The sequence below is a fragment of the Ostrea edulis genome, chromosome 2 (assembly GCF_947568905.1).
Source record: "Ostrea edulis chromosome 2, xbOstEdul1.1, whole genome shotgun sequence".
Taxonomy (NCBI): domain Eukaryota; kingdom Metazoa; phylum Mollusca; class Bivalvia; order Ostreida; family Ostreidae; genus Ostrea; species Ostrea edulis.
In genome coordinates, this window is record NC_079165.1 from 542,761 (window position 1) to 565,068 (window position 22,308).

Consider the following 22,308-nt stretch of genomic DNA (forward strand, 5'->3'; position numbering starts at 1 on the left):
TCCTTTAAATTATCTTATAACCAGTATAGATGCATATTTTTAAATCTAATCACAACCAACATAGTTGAAAATACATATTAAAAAGGGTTCGTCGTTAGCTAATTTTTATCACATCAAATATGAAGACCTAAACTACTATTTTAATTAATTTTGTGTAAGATGGATAACTTCAAACATAATTTGTAATCAAACAAATAATCCTTATCAGCAAAAATGTACCAGATGTAATGATAGCACTGGTCCCTTAACCAAAAGTCTGCATAGTTTACCTGATCACAATTTTTCTGTAGTCTTAATGTTTGTTATACTTGTTGTCTACATAGTTTATTAACTTGTGAGCTTGATAATAAGTAAATTGAATGATTGACACCTCTACAGTTAGCAAGATCATTGCCATAACCACAAATTGATAGTTGGTAGTTCAACTCCACTGAATGAAATCTATTTACTTAAATTCCAGCCATACAAGGAATCTATTAACTGAAATTCCAAGAAGATGCCTTGGCTTGCTTGTCATATAACTAACAACATATTATGGACATGGTTCCTGGAATTAGAACTTGAATGGGTCTGACTTGATTACATGCAAAGTCATGTGGCAATTTCAAAGATATACATCATGATATCTACTTTGTTTGTATGAAACTTGTTGTCATTTTAAATATACACGTGCATATATTCACACGTACTGTTATGTATTGTTCAGATTGTTATGTTGCCGGATGTCACGTATATGTGAGTTGGAATATTTATTAAGTTTGCATCTGTCAGTCACACCCATTGCTTGGTTGACAATAAGCTTGGTATACTGATAAACCACAAAGCAGATTATCCTTTTTACCTCACCTGAGTTGAACATTTAACTGAGTCCGTCTGTCCGTCTGTTAGTAGACGTATCAAAATTTCCTCTTTTCTAGAACCACTGAGCCAATGTCAGTCAATCTAGCAAAAATCATCCTTGAGAAAAGGAGATTCGAGCTTGTTCAAATCAAATGAAGGGTCATGCTCCCTTTAACGGGAAATAATCAAGAAATAGGGAATAATTTAAATTCACTGGGACCAATTTGTGAATTGTCCATATTTTACAGTTCTATTGGGATGTAGTATCGTGAATATGGTTTCTGTAGATTGAAACATTTTATAAATTGTGTATTTAATTGTTATTTGAAAGTTGAGGGATAAAGGTACCCAACAATTTATGTAAATTGAATCCCCATGAAAGCTAATGTCCACAGTAATAAAAAAAAAACAAAGACAGGGAAGGTTTGTTTTAAAATCCTTTAAAAAACACTAGGCCAGAAAAGTTAAAAGAAAGCTTCCTTGACATAGTGTAGGTTCGATCAACATAGGGGATCAAAGTATACTGGGATTTTTCTAAATCAAATCTTCTTAAAAAAACCAGGGCTACTACTAATAGTAGGGTTAAACTAATAGATATTGCACATTCAAGTTTGTTCAAATTGTGGTCCTGGAAAGTAGGGTATGGCACAATAATTGATCAGTTTTATTTGAGTATATGTATGGAACATCTTTAAAAATATCAATCTCAATAACATATGTCCATGACAAGTCTAGACATATCAATCTGCATGCATGAACAGGTTTTCAAGTTTTTGTATGTTCAATTCTAGGCTTTAGGGCTAGGGGTGAAACACAATTGGAAATTTATATTAGACTATTCAGAAAACTCATTGAAAGAAATGTTTAAGACGGTGTAAGTGTCACAGAACTTCACTAAATCATACCATTTTGCAAACATTTCTAAGTTCCATTGAATTTTCATTTTCCTCCAAATAATGAATCCTTGATTTATGGTTGCTCAATGAATCAAAATTTACATTTATAGGACATGTATGCTTGAAAGAAGATCTTTAAAAAGATCTTTTCTCAAGAGCAGCAGGGCCATGTTAGTCATATTGGTATTGAGCCATCTTCATGTTTTGTGAATTCAAGTAGGTTATATCGCAACATTTTGGGCTAGGTTTGGACTGCAATATAGGGTTAAAATTATTCATTGGAATGAAAATTGCAAACCAATATTTTAAGATTCACCACAACAGGGCCAAGATGACTCTGGTGAGTAATGCGACATGCCTCTTATTTGTATTGGGGCCACAAGATCAAAGACGAAGGTCGAATCAATCTTGATATTAGAAATATTGCTCAATATCTTTAGATCCCTTTGTTTGACATCAGATGATGAGTTGTAATTAATTTCGAAATATGTTATATGTTTTCTTCTTTAAAATAGGTGCTGTATTTCAAGAAAAGGAGAAGCGTATTTGTTGGAAAATGACTAAAGAAAAATTGAAGCATGCACTAGACTTCTTTAAATCCTGCTTTGTTATCAGGTACACAATAAATATCAACAATGTCAAATGATGTCTTGGTCAAATGGATATGATTAACATTCATTGAAATAACTCACACTGCACTCTGAAAAAATACATCTCATGATTACTCAAAGTAAAATATTTTTTAATAGCAACTGACATACATTTATGGAAAATATCTGTTTCAATGAATAGGCATTTTTGACATTGTGCAAAAAAAAAATATTAATAAAATAAAAGCAATGTCTTTGATCCATCATCCAGAAATTTGACCACAAATCACAAAACTATTTTCAGGTAACATCATTGAGTATAAAAGAAATGCGCCTTCACAGTACACAACACTTCCACAAGTAATCAGGACTGCCTATCATTCAACCATTGTACAAATATACATTTACCAGTCCTGTTGCGAAAAAGCTTATTTCATCCTCTTTCTAGGGCGATGCTGTTTAGAATTTTAACTACTTCTTCTGTATCAGAAGCTTAAAAAGAATTCACAATCTGGCTGCAGATGGAACTGCATTGTTTGAAACCCTCATATGAATTCTGAGAAGCATGTATACTTTTAATCCAGATAATGACAAGATTTCCCAGTTCGAGGAGTACACGGAACATTTACTTGCAGCAAAATTGTACCTAAAGACAGCCTCAAGCGTGAATGTAAAATAATTTCAAAGATGTAATACACATATATATATATATATATATATATATATAGAGAGAGAGAGAGAGAGAGAGAGAGAGAGAGAGAGAGAGAGAGAGAAAATTATATGGTGATATATTTAAACTCAATCTCTTCAATGGGTCTGGCATGTCAGTAAAGAATCATGATTCATATGGTGATATATTTCAATTATATTCTTATTTCAGTGCAATGGTATTGTACTAATAAAAAATTAAGTGTTGCTAGGGAAAGTGGTTGCTATGGTGATATGTGTAAATATTTCGTCTTCCATGGGTCCAACATGTCAGTAAAAAATTGCTTGTTGATATATTTCTATTATATTCTCATTTGAAAGCAACTGAATTGTAAAGTTCGAAATGTCATGCTTGTTGCTAGGGAAAATTGGTTGTTATGGTGATATTTGTTAAACCTCATCTCCTCATTGGAAAATCATATATTGGTATATTTGCATTAGGTTCTCATTCCGGCGCAATATAATCATACAACTTGAAATTTCATGTGCGTTGGTAAGGAGAATCAGTTGCAATGGTGACATGATTGAAGTCGTATGTGTTCAATAGGTCTGAAATATCAGTAAACTAATGTGAAGCCTAGTGATTTGTATTTATTTTCATTGAATATAATCCCTTTAGTGCTTATATGGCACATATCCTTGTTTTATTGTGTTGAAAATGGGCCTGAAAGAGTTGCTTAACAGACGTTACTATGTGCGTTTCCGACTCTTTCGATTTTGATTACACTTGGTATTGATTGTTTAGAAAATATGTATCAAAATTTGGCACTTTTCGAATAACTAAAGTAATATGTATCTAAAATACCTTAAAATTGTCGAATTAACAGAAAATTGATAAATATTAAAATAATGCCTGTCCCAAAGTCATTTACAGATACCATATAACAGTTTTTCATTAGTATTGTACATTTATGTATTGAGGTAACCTTTACCTCGCCTAAATAAATTATCATTATGTTTGAAAAAATGGTATTTTCATTTTTAGACAAATTTTAAGAAGTATGTCTTTCTGCACTTTACAAAACCCTATACAGTTGTTGCTATGGAAACACAAACGTTTCATTTTCCATAACAACCATTGTCGCACAGTGCTTTTACTCTGCATGTCTTCATATATCATTATTATGAAGAGTTATGGAAAGTTTCATTAAAATCCAAGATTATCAGTATGTCACCTTCTGCATGATTTTTTACATGGACTGCTGCTGAAAGCTTTCATTTCAAATCTTCAGAAGCTTGTGATGTCATAGTAAAGCAATACGGGAAAAAACAAATTTCGTCGTCATAAGACACCGAACGTTAAAACTTAATGTCATTATAAAGTAATGCGTGAAAACATTTTCATATACAGATGTGATAACGTTAAAACTCCATTGACCATGGGAAGAAGGAACGAAAATACAGTATGGGCGCTTACAACATGGTACAGCAAAATCAAAAGATATATTTGTTCAATTGTAGTTAAATTTCTGTGTTAGTATAGGAGTGTCTATTTTGTATGCATGTAAGTTTTTTTATATTCATATTTCCAAAACAAGATACCAGCAACAACCTGCTGTATATAAACATGTAGCTTGTATACGTGATTTTAGAAGAATATGATTCAAATGAACGCAGTATATTATCTCTATATAAATCGTAAATGTCATTTTATGTACATACCGGTATATAATAGGCTAACATTAGTTTGTCAGACATATGAAAATCTTTGTATATACATTGATTGTATGTTAAACTTTTCTGTTCATTCAAGATTGAACAGATTGTGTATTTGGTAAGTACAACACCAGAGCACCTTCCCTGATATCACTACTTCTGAAATGAGGTATTGATGTACACATCAGCAGGTGTTGACATCGGACGGTTGTGTGTGGAAGTCGGATCTTTGCCATCATCGTCTGTGGAAACAAATGATTTGATATTTGTCACCAGAATCTGCATCAAGGAACAATGTAGTTCAAAATAATATGGAACTTGAGATCAATGGCTAATAATTCAAGCAAGAATATCGTGAGTCACAATGCTCATCGGAGTCAGCTTACTCATTTAATCAGAATTAATATGCCTCATTCCACAAATTGTCTACTGACTAAGTCTATAGCTAATTGATTAATTCAGTTACAAACTAAATTGATGTTTGATAAAAAACTATAGATAACTATAAACTTTATATATATATATATATATATACAAAGCACTAAAATGACCAACGATACGAACAACCAGATTGTGAAATTTTCGGGACGACCCGTCCCTTCTTCAGGACAAACGAAAAGAAGAGAATTACATAATGTGGCCAATATCAACAGAGAATAATAACTACATATAAATACATCTAGCACTACAACTACACTAATCTACAAACGTATTTACAACGCAGACTACATTTTTTGGGGTCTTTAGGCTTGCCAATCAATGTTAAAAGTGGAGCGAATTAGGACATGCCTTATTCGTCCAAAGAGCTGATCCAAAATGATCTGGTTGTTCGTGTCGTTGGTCATTTTAATGCTTTGTATAACTTTTTGTATTTGACCTCGTATCCATGTTGTGGATCCGAGACTTTCAGGTATCGGGTGTTGTTGGAACTTTAGTGCTTATATATATATATATATATATATATATATATATATATATATATATATATCCAAAATTGAAATAGAGTCTCAGTAATCGGATAATAATATTAAAAACATATGCAAAGAAAACACAGAAACCCTCCGTAAGACTTTAGCGCTTTCATTACATCTTCAGAAGCTTTACAAAAATGTATACATAGCAGTATCATAGTAACAGTGATTATGACGTCAAAGTAAGCGGAACGTTAAATGTTTATATTGTGATGTCATGGATAATGTACAACAATGATCTGGAAAAAGTACGGGAAACCCATTGGCAATTATAAAAGACTATTAAGTTTTGGCTTTAGAATACCAATGAAATGTTTTTCTTTTTCCAGTCTCTGAATAGCACTAGTACATCTGAGTTTATGAAATGGGAAAATGTTAAATCGTTTTTTACCACACGTTTCCAGGTGTGCACTTAACTGGATTTGTCTGTATTCAGGTGTACTGATGCACTGTTTATATATATATATATATATATATAGAGAGAGAGAGAGAGAGAGAGAGAGAGAGAGAGAGAGAGAGAGAGAGAGAGAGAGAGAGAAAGAGAGAGAGAGAGAGAATCACCGATATTCTCGTAGAGCGGTGCGAATAACAAGAGTACATACAGGGCGACGATTCTTATTTCTTCGGTTAGAAATCAATATAAAATGTACATTATAGACAATGGTCGCCCTATCTATATTCCTTCGATAATGTATTGCCGGAAATATCGCATTTTCCAACAATTATATTAGCAGTAATATAAAAAGTTGTATCAGTAATACCGTATAAGCAGCTAGGTATGAGCGACAGAATCGACCGTATAGCCGAAAGAGAATACTTCATAACACTGAAAGATCATAAAGAAAACTTTGAAAATGACCCCAAATGCCGTCTCATCAACCCGACGAAATCCGAACTCGGAAAAATCAGTAAATCAAAACTACAATGCATTGTAAAAACAGTAGCGGCAGCCACTGGATACAACTTATGGCGAAAAACTATATCCGTAGTGGAATGGTTCGATATTATACCTAACAAGAGTTCATCTTCATCCATTTGTTTTGATACCGTGGACTTTTATCCCAGCATATCTGAGCAATTACTCCGCAATGGTCTTAGTTACGCATCGAAGTTCCATCATTGTCAGTAATCAAAGCCGAGTTCGGTAATCTATTGAACGTATGAATATACAGAGACGACGGAGTAGGTGTTACAAAATACAACGCACAAGTCACAGTGAAAATAAAACAACGTCTTTGCAAGATATTTGAGAATCATTGTCTCCGTATCACTATAAGTGTCAACAAGAAGGTGGTCAACTATTTGGATGTAACGTTGAAGTTACACACAAGTAAACATCCCCCGTATTTGAAACCCGGCAACATTCCGCGTTACACTCTAAGAGAAAATCGGTGATTTTACTGTGGAGTGTTGCCTGTTTTGATGTCTTGATGTCTTGATGTTAGATGCTATAATAGCATGGTGGTGATAGTTTAATTTCGTAAATAATATCTATAATATATTAGAGTACATGTTGTGTTAAAATGTTGATAATGACATGTACATATGGAAGAGAAACAAATGAATTGAAAGAGAAATGGTATAACGAAATACGCCGCATGAAACATACGATATTGTTCGGAAATCTCTCTATATTTTATGCAATTTCCTTGATATTCATAGAAACATTTTCTCGTCAGTTTAATCTTTTATAAAGAATACGAACCCGATGTATATTTTGGTATCGTAATATACTAAGGATTTTAGTACCCCAAAAAGTATACGCAACGCGTTGAAGATAACAGTATTTCCCTGCTTTTGTCTCCTGCTGTCGTTGTTGTTGTTTGTATATGTTAGAGTGAAAGGTATTTGAAGTAGTGTATTTTCAGGTTTTGCTCTGTCAGGAGAAACCTTAGAAAAAGCTGAAGTCCGCGATCGCGAAGTGGTAATAAAATTATGCAAATAACGCATCGGTTTAAGAGGTCACTTTATAAAGCCCTTCATCAAACTAGTCTTCTGTTGCTTCCTTATAAGGACATGCAGAACTAGTAATCCCCACGCTAAACCTTTGACTATAAGCACATCTATATGTATAAACCTTTCATACTTAAAACCATTGTTTTGTCTGCCAATACAAGGCGATTAACAGGCAACCATCCTAATTCGTCCCACAAATTAATCGGACAACTGTCGGGTTCGTCATGTATATGTCCTGTACCAGGTACTAAGTCTCTACATCAGATTGATCTCTTTTGCCATATCCTGACACTGTCTACAAGAAACTCTTCTCCCCGATGTTTATAAAGAGTTATCCGAGGGTCAATCGACCACAGCTGAAGTTTTGCGAATACCAGTTCCTGCCCCCAGGGGATCCGATGGTCGACCGCCATTGACACCTCAACCCAACATACCTGGTGTAAAAGGACCCTACCATGCATTTTGCAATTTATGTCACTCAATATTTAGTTCACCACGTATCTGGCATTGCATATAATAGATTTAAAGCAGCATGTCTTTCGCACAACATTATAATAAACCACCCGGAGTTTATGACACATCTACATTAGTGAAGACTTATTGAATGGGACATTAAACAACATGCAATCAAAACTTTTATCATATAGATTCAATCACATTGGTCATCGCAGGGATATGTTTAAAACGGTTCAATACATTTGGATGGCAAAAAATGTTAAATGTTATGACATTAGACCCTCGGTTTCATACACCGTAATGATACGAAAGAATGTACGATAGAAGAAGGAATGAACAATCTATCCAAGCAAAGAAAATCTAGAGAATGTCTCGTTTAACATCCATTCCCCGTAATTCTAAAGATAAATTTTACATCATTTGTGTATTGTAATGAACTACAGCTACTCAATTTGATCAAACAGTTTACATGTACCTATGCATATGACAAACCTGTTCGACGTCGACCCTGTGGTACTTCAGAATTTTAGAATATATATTACTTAGTCTAACAAAAAATGTAAATAATATGCCACTTTCAGGCGTTGATTCACGATTGATGAAAACGTGGATTCATTATCAATAGCCATGACTACAAAATTGATTACTATGATAGTTCACCATATATCCATTGCATATATACATGTGTATAGTTAAGCAGGATTTGTGATAATATACGAGGGACATTGTACTATATGTTCCAAGTGACCATGGGGTAAAACTACAAGAATGGAATGAATAAACATACCTTGTTTATCAATAACAGTTGAAAGTTTCTCATATTTATTTTCAACACTGGATCCTTGTATGCTCTCATACGTTTTTCTACAATAATATATGACTGTAAATAACGAATTACGTTGTGGACCGGGGGAAGAGACCAAGGGTCCTGTGATACGCTCGTAACATTTTGATCTTGCCATTTGACCTAGAGACCCTAGTTCTAGAGGTGTTGTCCCCACGAATGACTACCATGCACTTAATATAACGTATTAGGGTAAGCAAATCCCCATGATCTTAATGTCCATTTTCTCCTTGTAAACCTTGTCCTTTGACCTCAATATACAAGTACAATCTATTACCATTGTCAAAATTAATGCTGACAATGAAATAAGTCGATTGGAAGTCGCCACGGATAAATATGATAACATTAACTGTGGCATCATTTAATTTGTGTGAGACAATGTTCTTGGATTGTTGAGATTTTACATTACATTTCATAGATATCGTTTCTATATATCAATTGTGTGTTTCCTGTGGTTTGAAATTCACGGAATAGTGGTACCTAACGAAAAAATGATCCTCAGAGACATCTATTGATTTCACAGTAACTCAAGGCTCATAGGAATGAATCGTGATACCTCTGTCACTGAAGTGCATTTAACCGTACAATAATACATTTTTTTTTTCATTTTGAGACGTATCCAATAAACAAACGAATTCTTTGGATATATGCTTATTGCATTCAATACTTGTGAAATGAACAGACAGACAGGGTGATTACTACATGCATTTAAAGTACAAAGTATGAGAGAGAGAGAGAGAGAGATAGAGAGAGAGAGAGAGAGAGAGAGAGAGAGAGAGAACGATATAGATATTTAATCTTACCTTTCTTCGCTTTCTGATTGTTCTGTTTAAGAAATGAATATAGTTCTTCAACACAAAATACAACTGTTTGGTATATGAAAATAACGAACAGCGATCAATATCACAACACCACGAAAAAACGGAAAATATTAATAATCTATTTTGTTAACAAGAATAATACACTGATGTACTGAATGGAGAAAAGAGGTTTCGTTTTAAGCGTGTCTACAGACGTTGGTGTAGAGTGTGTACCATGATCGGTTCGGGATGAAATAGAATTATTTTTTCCCCAAAATTATAGAAATCAGACAAATTTAGAGAAAACTTCCAAACCAATATGATTGTGAAATAAAATCGTAGAAAGATAATAAATTGAAGTTATTAAGTTCTGAAAACATATTTGGTAATCCGTACCATTTTGGATTCGGATATGGTAAACCGTGCTGACAACGAAAAATCGTACCATGATTACTACAAAAACAAGATTTAACTGACTGCGTTTTAATCAGTGTCAATTATAAAAAAAACTTGTACACGACCTTTTCTGTTGAGACCCTCGTACTGGTTAACATTTTCTCTCTCTGTCACTTCTTCATAAAGGCCTCTGAAAGATAAAAATGAGAATTGTTTTGCACATTATGACAGGATGACTCCAAATGGTTGTTGAATGAAATAAAAGATATGCTTGAGTTCCTCATAGAGAATATCTTCGTGGTATTTGGTGATCAGGTTTTCCAACAGTCTGCTGGAATCCCCATGGGCACAAATTGTGCTCCTTAGATAGCTGATCTGTATTTATATTCCTATGAAGCAGAATATATTCAAAAACTTCTACCTGAGAAGAAAAAAAATCCTGTTGTGTCCTTCAATTCGATATTTAGATATATTGACGGTATATTATCCACCAACAACAATAATTTTCATATGTATATTCGATATAGCACAGTGAGCGTGAAATAAGAGACACCACAGAGTCGTCCACTCCTGCTTTATACTTTGATATTTTATTGAAAGTGCATATTTCCGGCAAACTAACAACACAATTTTATGACAAACGGGATATCCCGATTTCCATTTCTCCATCATCAACTTCCATATTTGTGTAGCAATATTCCATTATCACCTGTATATGGTGTTTACATCTCTCAACTGATTCGATACGCAAGAGCTTGTTCTGTCTATGGTCAGTTTTTAAATCGAAGCAGGCTACTGACAAACAAGTTGATGGTACAGGGGTTTCATCAGTCTCGATTGAAGTCAGCATTTCGGAATTTCTATTGTCGTTATAACGATCTAGTTTGCCAATACAACCTATCATTATGTCAATGCCGTGTGACGTGTTTAATGCCGATTGTTAGACCGTTCTTAGCACACTGATTTTGACTACGGATAGCTCCGTTTATCTGATCAAGATATAGGGCGCACGGTGGGTATGACCGGTCGACAGGGGATGCTTACTTCTCCTAAGCACCTGATCCCATCTCTGGTGTGTCCAGGGGTCCGTGTTAACCCAACTCCCTGTTTTATATTGCTTATAGGAGTTATGAGATTGATCACTGTTCGTTATATCGCCTTTCATGATAAAACAGGAAGAAGCAACCTACCTCCATTAAACACATAAAGACTTAATTGACTTTTTAACTTGGGAACTGCATTTTCTTACAGTAATCAAATATTCAATAAATATTCAAAACTGCAAAATCACAGATACAAACTTACATACTAAAAACGTGAATACAAGTTCACATTGTAACCACAACGTTCTGATGTCCCTTGTCATGACTATTGTTAAGATTTGAATCGGAAACGTTTTCACCCAAGGATGCTTTGTTTTGATGAATGAAATTGATTGAGTGCAATAGGTTATAAGATGTTGAAAGGTTTACTGACGAACGATAAACTCTGATCATTAAAAGCTCATTTGTTCTTTCAGGAATATTAAGATGTTGGGGATGTAAACTAAACCACAAATTGACTGCCATAGTATTCAAATATATTTCAAAGAAAAACGTTTTCACTATCATAGTTGATTGACATTTACCTTTCTATCTGTACAGTTTGATCTGAAAATATAAACATGAAATTTTTGTGAAAGTAAAATGTGTATATATCTATCATATAGAAATATAGAAACACATTACGTTGCTACATATTTCAGAAGCGGTGTAAATGAAATGTGGCTTCTAAAAAATTCTAAAGAACTTTTAGTAAATTTGAAATCGCAAAATTTCTCAAATCAACATTGTATGACACTTTAACACTTAACACGACCATTCCTGACGATAAAGTAAAGACTAGACTAGTCATATCATATACAATTGCTTCTTCAAACAAAAATGGAAAAAAGATGTATTCGTATCTAGTGATACTCTGCTAAACACCACTCTGATTCCACGCACAAGTACTCTGAAGTTAAAATAAAAAATATGTTTGTTGGAATTCCATGACAACGAATTCTGCTCCTTTTTAGCTGACCTGTTTTTATATTCTTTTGAAGCATAGTTTATTCAAAAGCTTCTACATGAGAAGAAAAAATCTCTGGGGGTGGCTTTCAACTCGACATTAAAATTTTAGATATATATACGACATTTTATATATTAACAATTATGATTTCAATTCGTATGCCGATTCGATATATTTCTGTGCACTCATGATACAAGACGCCACATAGTCATCCACATCTGCTTCGTACCTAAACATTTTTTGAAAATATATATTAACGGCAAAATAACAACTCAACTTTATGACAAACGGGGTGATTTTAGCTTCTTGATCGTCAACTTCCCATATTCATGTAGCAATATTCCATTATCACCTGTTTTTATCCTGATTTGATGCACAAGAGCTTGCTCAATTGTGATTCGGGGCATGCTACTGACAAGCAAATTGATGTTACAGGGGTTTCAAGCACATATTTAGATTGGGGGTACATTGCTTTGGTATCTCGGAAAGGCAAAAATAACGAACAGCGAATTTTTGTCCCAGTGGTTTTTTTTTTTATTTTAATTTTGGAAGATGTATGAATCTGCCATTACCCTTATGTGTATCAATATAATGCCATTTATCATTATTTAGATAAATGCCTTTAATCTATGGGCAGGCGCGACAACTCCTGCAACCTTGTTCCTGAATTCCAAACCTTTTAGCGACCGAGCATAATTATTACGTGTCAAGCCTAGTGACCCGGATCATTCATCACATTATTCGGCCATCTTTAACTGTTGTCACATCACAATCGCAATCGACTACCGTCAGACAAAATGCCTCCAAAAAAGAGACGTGCGACTACGTCAACCAGAACGACAAAGCTGTCGAAAGTCAGAAAAATGCCTGATTCGTCGTCTCGGCCCAGTATAAGAGCTACGAGACCGGTAAAGAAAAAACAGCCCCCCAGGCCCATTCCTGCAGCTTGTGCAACCACGCCACCGCAGCCCCTTGACAAGAGGGAAGGCTCTGTTATCAACCCACAGCCGGGAGCGAGTGTGGTGGGTGCATCAGGTAACATTATTGATTTTGCTGGGCCCGACCCAGATACTGATGGCTTGTATCATTCCGATACTAATTTCGCTGTATCGGGTAAAAGCAGATCTTGTGAATTTAGTACGGGTCTTTCGTTTGGCGAACAGGTCCAGGTCAGTCGGCCTGTATCAGATGCAAGCATCTTTGATCCTATAGGTATGCATGTGCCGCAGACCATTAAGTCAAAAATATGGGCAGGTCAATACATTGACTTGCATTTATTATTGAAACAAGCACGTGACTTGCGCACCGAGCCCCATGTTACGGGTGAACTGGTAATAAGAAATGGGCAAATTACCATAGAGAAACAACAACTCAAGACAATTAATAGCATCCATACATGGACAACGGCGTTTATGATTTATATGTCCATATTTCTGGAAAAGTCTCCACACAAAGGCCAGGAACTACTTAAATATATGCACAATATTCGCCTGGCAGCAAATAGATCGGGGCATTCCGGGTGGGCCAAGTATGACGAACAGTTCCGACTCAAAAAAGAGCGGCACCCCACCCTACCATGGGGAGTTGTAGACTCCGAATTATGGGTTATGCACATTTCCTCCCCACAGTCTGATCAGTCGAACCAAATATTTGACAGTGGGAATAAGGCCCCTTTTCGTAACAACTTCAGTCGAAAACCACAAGCCACCCAGGGTCCTAACTCCCAGGGAGGGGGATATGGTTCCAAAGCCACTGCAGCAGCCAACAATACAACTAAGGCCGCAGGCGTCTGTTTTGCGTTCAACAGGGGCTCCTGTTTCTTTAACCCCTGTAGGTTTCGACACCGGTGCTCAGCCTGTGGGGGACCCCACCCTCAAGCAAACTGTCCCCAGTAATAATCTCTATAGCTTGGCATGCACACCTATTAAATACTCCGAATTATGTAACGCACTTTTGTCATATCCCCATTTATCGGATCAAATTCAACTTAGGCACGGCTTTAAGTATGGCTTCCCCTTGCACTATGCAGGTCCTAGACTACACCGAGAAGCCAAGAACTTAAAATCTGCACGCTCAGCACCCCAGTTAGTAGAGCAGAAGTTAAATAAAGAAGTTAAGCTGGGCAGAATGGCTGGTACCTATGACGCCATTCCTTTTCCTACACTCAGAGTTTCTCCGGTCGGCCTCGTCCCCAAAAAAGATGGTGATCAACGCTTAATTCACCATATGTCATACCCTGAGTTTGAGTCGGTCAATGATTATATCGATCAACACATTTGTACGGTCAAATATAGTAACGTAGATGAAGCTGTTCTTATGATTAAAAAACTAGGCCAAGGGGCATTGTTAGCAAAATCCGACCTCAAGAGTGCCTTCCGTTTACTACCCATATACCCAGGCGACTTCGATTTACTTGGCATTAAATCTAATGGCAAATATTATTACGATAAGTGCTTACCCTTTGGTTCCAAGCTTTCGTGTGCACTTTTTAACAAATTTAGCGCTTTCTTGCATTGGCTTATAACTAAGAAATCCAGTAACCATCACATTATCCACTATCGGGATGATTTTTTATTTGGAGGTAAAAAACAAGAGGGTACATGCGGATACACATTGGAAATATTTCACCAACAGTGCGAATATTTAGGGGTTCCTATATCCCAGGATAAGACTGTGGAGCCAACTACTTGCTTAGTTTTCTTAGGCATTGAATTTGATACCATTTCCATGCATATGCGATTACCACAGGATAAACTCGTTGAGTTACGTCAAAAAATTCAATTCTGCATTGATACTAAGAAAATCACACTCCGGGAACTCCAATCATTAATCGGGTCGCTAAACTTCGCCTGTCAAGTAGTGGCCCCAGGCCGAGCCTTCATCCGCAGACTAGTAGACGCCACTGTAGGTATTAGGAAATCTAGTTTTAAAATTAGAGTTTTTTTCGCTATGAAGTTGGATTTAGAAACTTGGTTGCTATTCATTCAGAACTACAACGGTATTACATTATTTCCCCATAGGCTATGGTGCGCTAACGAAACCATTAATTTCTATACAGACAGTGCGGGTGGTGAGTCTGGCGGTTTTGGTATATTTTTCGAAGGTAGATGGGCCTTTGGCAGATGGCCAAAACAGTGGGATACGCTAGGTAGGTTTCAGGACTTAACTTTCTTGGAGATGTTTCCTGTCGTCGCGGCCCTAACAGTTTGGGGGCCATTACTGGCCAACAAACGGATATTATTTCATATTGACAATCAAGCAGTAGTTCACATTATAAACAAACAAACGTCCAAATCCCAAGATGTCATGGTTCTGGTAAGGCGATTCGTTCTTAAAACTATGACTTTCAATATTAACTTTAGAGCTGAATACATACATACCAAATCAAATGCTATAGCGGATTCAATTTCTCGTTGCCAGTGGTCACGTTTTCGGACTTTAGCGCCGCAGGCAGATCCGATGCCTACCCCACTTCCCCCAGAAATTTGGCAAGTTTAAGCCAGGAGGCCAACAGATTACTCCAGGCATCGGTAGCTCCCAAAACCAGGCAGACCTATGATACAGCTTACGAAATCTTCAATCAGTTCAGGTATCACCTTCAACTACCAGTAATTTGGCCAGCCCCTTTAGAACATATTGTGCAATTCTTGGCATACTTGTCTCTCAAAGGTCGATCCCCATCTAGTGTGAGAACTTACATATCAGGCTTATCACACATTTTTAAAATCCAGGGCATGGCGGACAATACTAAATCTTTTATGGTCGCTAAGATTTTGGAAGGAGCAAACCAACTGGCAGGGAAGCGGGATATTCGAGCTCCAATCACGTACAAAATTCTTCTTAAGATCATCACGGCACTAGTCAACGTCTGTTCATCTAGTTATGAAACGCTCCTATTTCAGGCGGCCTTTAGTCTAGCATTTTTTGAATTCATGCGAGTAGGTGAATTAACCATGCAATCGCTTAAGAGTACTAGCCCAAGTCCTTTGCAGCGTAGGGATATCGAATTAGTCACACTAAATGGCCAGCCCAAAGTTAAGCTCACAATCCGGCAATCCAAAACCGACCAGCTGGGCAAATCATGTACTTCATTTCTCTCAAAGACAGGTGATGTGGCTTGCCCGGTGGCGGCTATTAGCAAATACTTAGCAATAAGGAACCCCGCATTACCACTAAATAGTCCATTCCTAATACATTTTGACGGTAATCCCCTCACGCGTTATCAGTTTGCTGCATTGGTGGCTAAAGCGCTGAGTTTTTGTGAAATTAGCACTGCATGTTTCAAATCACATTCTTTTCGGATTGGGGCTGCACTGAGGCTGCCATGAGGGGCATTTCAGATCAGACAATCAAACATTGGGGTAGGTGGAAATCCAGTGCTTATGCCACTTACATTAGATTTCCCGAACATTAACTGCTGATTTTTCACTGGTTCACTCACAGTACTAACGTACCTCAAGTTTTCTAAGTGTAAAGAAAACCATATGGGTGATTGGCTCTTCCATTGTGTACTGGGCTGCACGCAGTGCCTTTAAACGTCCTGGAGGAAAACACTTGAACCTGCAACTCAACAACCTGTCCATAGAATGGTTCGGCACCAGGGGAATGAAATGGCAAGACTTCGACCCCTTGTTCGAAAGTAAACTAAAAACCAACCCCCCTCCTGATTACTTAGTTGTTCACCTCGGTTCCAATGACCTTGGGTTGGCCACTTCATTGGAGCTATTCCACTCCATCAAATGCTCATTCTTGCGATGCAAACTTTTAGCCCCCAATTTGTCTATTATATGGTCGGATATGTTACCACGTCTTTTTGGCACAATGCCAGTGACGCATCTAAAGTCGAGGCAGCTCGGAAGAATATCAATCGTAAGGTTAAACAGTTTATCAAACAATAGGGAGGGTTTGTGATTCGTTACCCTTCCATTACATTTGCCGACAAGCAGCTGTTCAGGTTCGACGGAACTCATCTTAATGATTTGGGTAACTCTGCATTCCTCAATACCTTACAAAGGGGACTGGAAACCTTCCTGTTGTCCAAACACCACATTAAAGTTTACCCTGATGATCTCGAAATCCCAAAGTAAGTTAAACACCCCCCCCCCCCCCGATCCTCTTGTGAGCCCGTCAATCTCTTAGGCAGCTTAATTTTTATACTTCTTCTAGATATCCTAATTTCACATAACGCTCTGTGGCAGGTGTGCTCGTATAGACAAGCACATTTGGCGGAATTCGGGGATTACCACAAATGAAAATTTCTCTCATGTCTGGCTCAAAACTCTGGAGAATCTATTCTCAGTACTGAGGAGGATTTGGGGCCACCTCAGTGGTACCTGTGGGACCGGCTTGACCCTTGCTGTACCAAGGGCAAGTATTTGGGGTTTACCCCTGGGGGTCTTAACAATGACCAAGGTGTGTACCAGGGGAGACAGGATAGAGTTAGAGCCTGAGTCAGAACTGAAATTATCATCGTACGTGGCATTCACTCTTGTAAGGTGGTACCAAGAGGTCCGTTCCCACCACAGTTACCTGTGGGGGCGCTTTGCGCCAGTGTTAAAGGGAGGTAATCCCTGGGTGCTTAGTGATTCCCCGGGTTGACCGCAGGGATAGTATTTTCATGTTAAATGGATTGTGTCAACACCTGCCACTAAATTGTATATTGTCTAATAGATCTGCTAAAATGTTGACTGCATTATGTATAATAAATCTGGGTTTAATTCAATTTTGTTAATCTTGTCTGCATCTTGGATTAAATGAATAATAACTAAGCTAAAGCTGCAACAAACGCTTTCAATGGAAGGTGAAGATAACGAACAGTGATCAATCTCATAACTACTACAAGCAATACAAAATAGATACTTGGGAAAACACGGACCCCTGAACACACCAGATGTGGGATCAGGTGCCTAGGAGGAGTAAGCACCCCCTGTCGACCGTTCACGACCGCCGTGAGCGCTATATCCTGATCAGGTAAACGGAGTTATCCGCAGTCTAAATCAGTGTGCCAAGAACGGCTTAACAATCAGTATGAAAGACGTCAGACAGCATTTGACCCAATGATAGGTTGTATTGGCAGACTAGATCGTTATAACGACCATAGTATTTGGGAAATGCTGATTTCAAACGAAGCTGTAGGAACTCCTACACTATCAACTTATTTGTCAGTAGCCTTTTTCGATTCAAAAACTGACAATACGCAGAGCAAGCAGATTGACGATCTAGATCGTTATAACGACCATAGAGTTTCCGAAATGCTGACTTCAATCGAGACTGATGAAACCCCTGCAACATCAATTTGTTTGTCAGTAGCTTACCTTGATTTAAAAACTGACTATACGCAGAACAAGCTCTTGCATATCAAATCAGTAGAGAGATATAAACACCATATTCATGTGATAACGGAATATTGCTACATAAAGATGGGAAGTCTACGATGTAGAAGCTGAAATAATCCCGTTTGTTATACAGTTGAGTTGTCAGTTTGCCGTTAATGTCTACTTTCAATAAAATATCTAAGTAGTAAGCAGAAGTGGATGACTCTGTGGTGTCCTTTATTTCGAGCTCACAGTGATATACCAAATCGACATATGAATGAAAGCTGTTATTGTTAATAGACAAAATGTCATAGGTATATCGAATTGTCGAATTGAAGGCCACAGTGAGAGAGTTTTTCTTCTCAAGTAGAAGTTTTTGAATAAATTTTGCTTCATATGAATATAAAAACAGGTCAGTTAACAAAGGAGCACAATTCGTGCCAATGGGAATTCCAACAGACTGTTAAAGTCAGTTAAAGTAATTTTGATGTAGTATTGCATCTGATCCCCCAAAATAAGATTCATCCGAAAGATTGCTATAATCATATCTACAGCGCATTACCGATTCGAAAAAAAAAATAATACCACAGGTTACTCAAGCACAGTCTTTAGTATACAAACAATATAATTAATTTATTCACATTCAAGAAAATCATTCGTTTATTTCCCCATATTTTACTGGCATCTTCACCTGCCCTGGTGAATGAAGTGCGCCGACATGGGAACTAGATCTTGTTACACTTACCCCCCATTGACATACTACATTCTTCTTTAGTTGCATCTCTCATTTTTAAGTGTTTGTCTCTGTAAAATAAAATAAAAACCGGAATAGGAAGTCATATTGATGTTGATACGAACAACGTCAACTGTGACCTAGAATCACTATATAAGAAACATACGATTGCATTTAGAATGTATAATCAAACAGTCTAGTTTAAAGTTAGCATTTTGCATATTTTATAGTTGCTATAACGGTCTATCCAATACAACCTATCATTGAGGCAAATGCTGCCTGATGTACTTCATATCAATCGTAAGGTCGTTCTTTACACACTGATTTTGACAACAGGTATTCCGTTTACCCGATAAAGATATGCATGTAGGGATCACGGCGGGTGTGACCGGTGGACAAAATGCTTGCTCCTCCTAGGCACCTGATACCACCTCTGGTATATATAGGGGTCCAAGGTTGCCCAACTCTTAATTCTGTATTCCTTATGGGAGTTATGAGATTGATCACTGTTCATCTTCGTCTTTTTACGAGCAAGGATCCATTTTCCACTGACATTAGTTACGTTTCGAATGTACATGTATCATCAATATGGCTCAATTTCCGAATTTTAGTTTGGCAAGGTAATCATGGTTATTATCATAAATACCCACACACTCTTAGAAAAATTACATCAGTCTGAAAAACTTCATTGAATTATCAGTATATGATACGTTTAGTTCCCCACATCCTGAGGCTTCAACTACCAAAGAATAGCGAGTGTCATAATTTCGCATTATGTATTATATTTTAAAGATATTTGTTTTATTGATCTTTCACAGGAATATTACTGACTCTGCAATGTTTCCTAATCCCGCATATGATAGAAGTCGTGAAAATTGACTACCACTATTGAGATAAGTTTCCAGACAATGCACAACAGATACACGTACCTACATGTAAGAAATGTATCGCAATAGGGAACATTAATGGAACTTACATGTTCTTCCTCTCAATCTCTACAAAAATAGATAAACACAATAATAGAAATTTTAAGGTGTAACCAGTCATTAATATTATATTGATTTATACTTTTATGATATCATATTGTTACACATCAAATATAGAACTTTAAATTATATGAATTATAGATATATAAATAAATAGATAGATATATAAAAAAGCGTGCCGAAAAAACTGATCAGATCCTACCTCAGTCTATATCAGTATATCTCAAATCTAAAATTTATTGCTTGGTAACCTACGTCCTAGGGAAGATTTACCTACAATTAAGTCTTATATCAAAATTGTTTTTTAAATGATGAGAGACAGTTCCATGATATGTCAAACAAATAGATAAACCTTAAAATGTACAATATGATTATATTTGCTCTTCTTTACGGAGGCATTGTAGTCGCTAACGGGCCCTATATATCAATATTAGAATAAAATTTTCTCATGAAAGCGGGTGTGGTGTCATGCTAGTCAAGACTACATTTCTAAATGCAAATAATTATAGTCTTAATCAACGAAAGATATATCTTACTATAGATGGTCAAAACATTGTGAATTGTATTATGTTATCTGTATATTTGTAATACATCGACATGTCACAATATAAATACGTGTCAGATGAATCTCGGATTATACCAAGTGCAGGGTTACAATATATTGTGGATTTATATATTCATGATGAACGTGTATCTTGTTAACTTTATATCATTTATCAGTCTTATTTTCTTAGTTATATTTGTAAAGCTCACTGGATTTTAGATAACTATACGTTACTTATTATACAGGTAAACGTGTAGCGCCTTCGGAGTAAGATCACGAGGACCAGCGTAATGATGATGAAAGTCACGATCCCTACAGCACTGCCTACAGCAACCCCGGTCTGATTCTCAACACTCTCCTGTATTCCTGGAAATTCCAACGACAAAATAATCGTCACTATACAACGGATCGTGATAAGCACGTATTCACATAAATAAAGTATCCTACATTCAGAATCAAACGATGCTTTGATGAATATAAAAAGTACACTCATTTTTTATATAAACCCAAACAAGAAAATTTAGCTTTTAGGAATTTCTAATCTGAAAGAACAATGATTTGAGAATATAAGATACCTTACTCTTTAAACCATCGCATACCCCCTCTCCCACACACTATCAGTGGATGAATACGCTAGTTTCCGAAAAACTGAAACCATATGGAAACTTTACGGAAACCTGACGTTGAGGTTTCCCATATGGTTTCCGCATTGTGTAAACGATTATATAGTTTCCGCAAGTTTCCGTCAAGTGTCAGTCTGCGGAAACCTGAAGTTGAGGTTTCACGTATGCTTTACGCCGATTATATAGTTTCCGTCAAGTTTCAGTCTGCGGAAACTGTAGGCTATGATTCCTAATGGTTTCCACAATGCTGTAACTTAACTAAACTTCGGAGGTTTTTAAAGTAATAATATACAATAAATAATTCAAATGCAAACTAAAAAAACACACACACAACACTTAAAAATATAAGTGAGAAAAGAATAGTAAGCACTTTATATCATATTGTTATTAGAATTCTCTCAATTAAACAAAACAGATATGAAATGGGATACAGAAAACAAGGTTTATTCAGTGTGTTGTTACGTTTGACAAGCTACACATGCACCATGCCTGTGTACTAAAGTCAATCCGTCCGTGTATTTATTGTTAGTTCCATGTTAATTGCAAAGTTTTTCCTCTGTCGTGGGAACAATAGAGATAAATACACAAGGTAAACTGGAAGAACACTGTCCAGCTTTGTCGCCGCATAGAAACAAAGATCGAAGTTCATTGTAATTGAAAATAAATGCATATGGAGAGGGTGGGTGAATTGAACATAAACCTTCAACTGGGACATTTATATACACTCATGTATTTACGCAGATTTTACGTTGCATGTGCATTAATAAGAATGTTGATATTTTATTTTCATAATTTCAAAACTATGAATACTGCACATTGTAAATTAAGATTTCGAACACTAATAATATAGTCAGGTGGTAGAATTAGACACATATGTATGCGTGTGAAATACGTACGCACATGCAGATAATTACATGAAATTTGCAAAACTATCTATTTTGTATTG

The 22,308-nt window shown here is 36.4% G+C and overlaps 1 protein-coding gene across 2 annotated transcripts in view; it reads right to left on the reverse strand.

The window, feature by feature from the left end:
- Positions 1–2,461: 2,461 nt before the first annotated feature.
- LOC125667162 (hemicentin-2-like) overlaps positions 2,462–22,308 on the reverse strand; it is a 145,235-nt gene continuing 125,388 nt past the window's right edge. For both annotated transcript variants that reach the window (XM_056157243.1, XM_056157241.1), the window contains 8 exons: positions 20,974–21,105; positions 20,186–20,204; positions 19,222–19,280; positions 11,741–11,762; positions 10,239–10,303; positions 9,721–9,742; positions 8,861–8,937; positions 2,462–4,932 (listed from right to left, as the gene is read on the reverse strand). In XM_056157243.1, the coding sequence (XP_056013218.1) occupies positions 4,844–4,932; positions 8,861–8,937; positions 9,721–9,742; positions 10,239–10,303; positions 11,741–11,762; positions 19,222–19,280; positions 20,186–20,204; positions 20,974–21,105 (485 nt within the window). In that variant the 3' untranslated portion in view covers positions 2,462–4,843. The remainder of the gene's footprint in view (positions 4,933–8,860; positions 8,938–9,720; positions 9,743–10,238; positions 10,304–11,740; positions 11,763–19,221; positions 19,281–20,185; positions 20,205–20,973; positions 21,106–22,308) is intronic.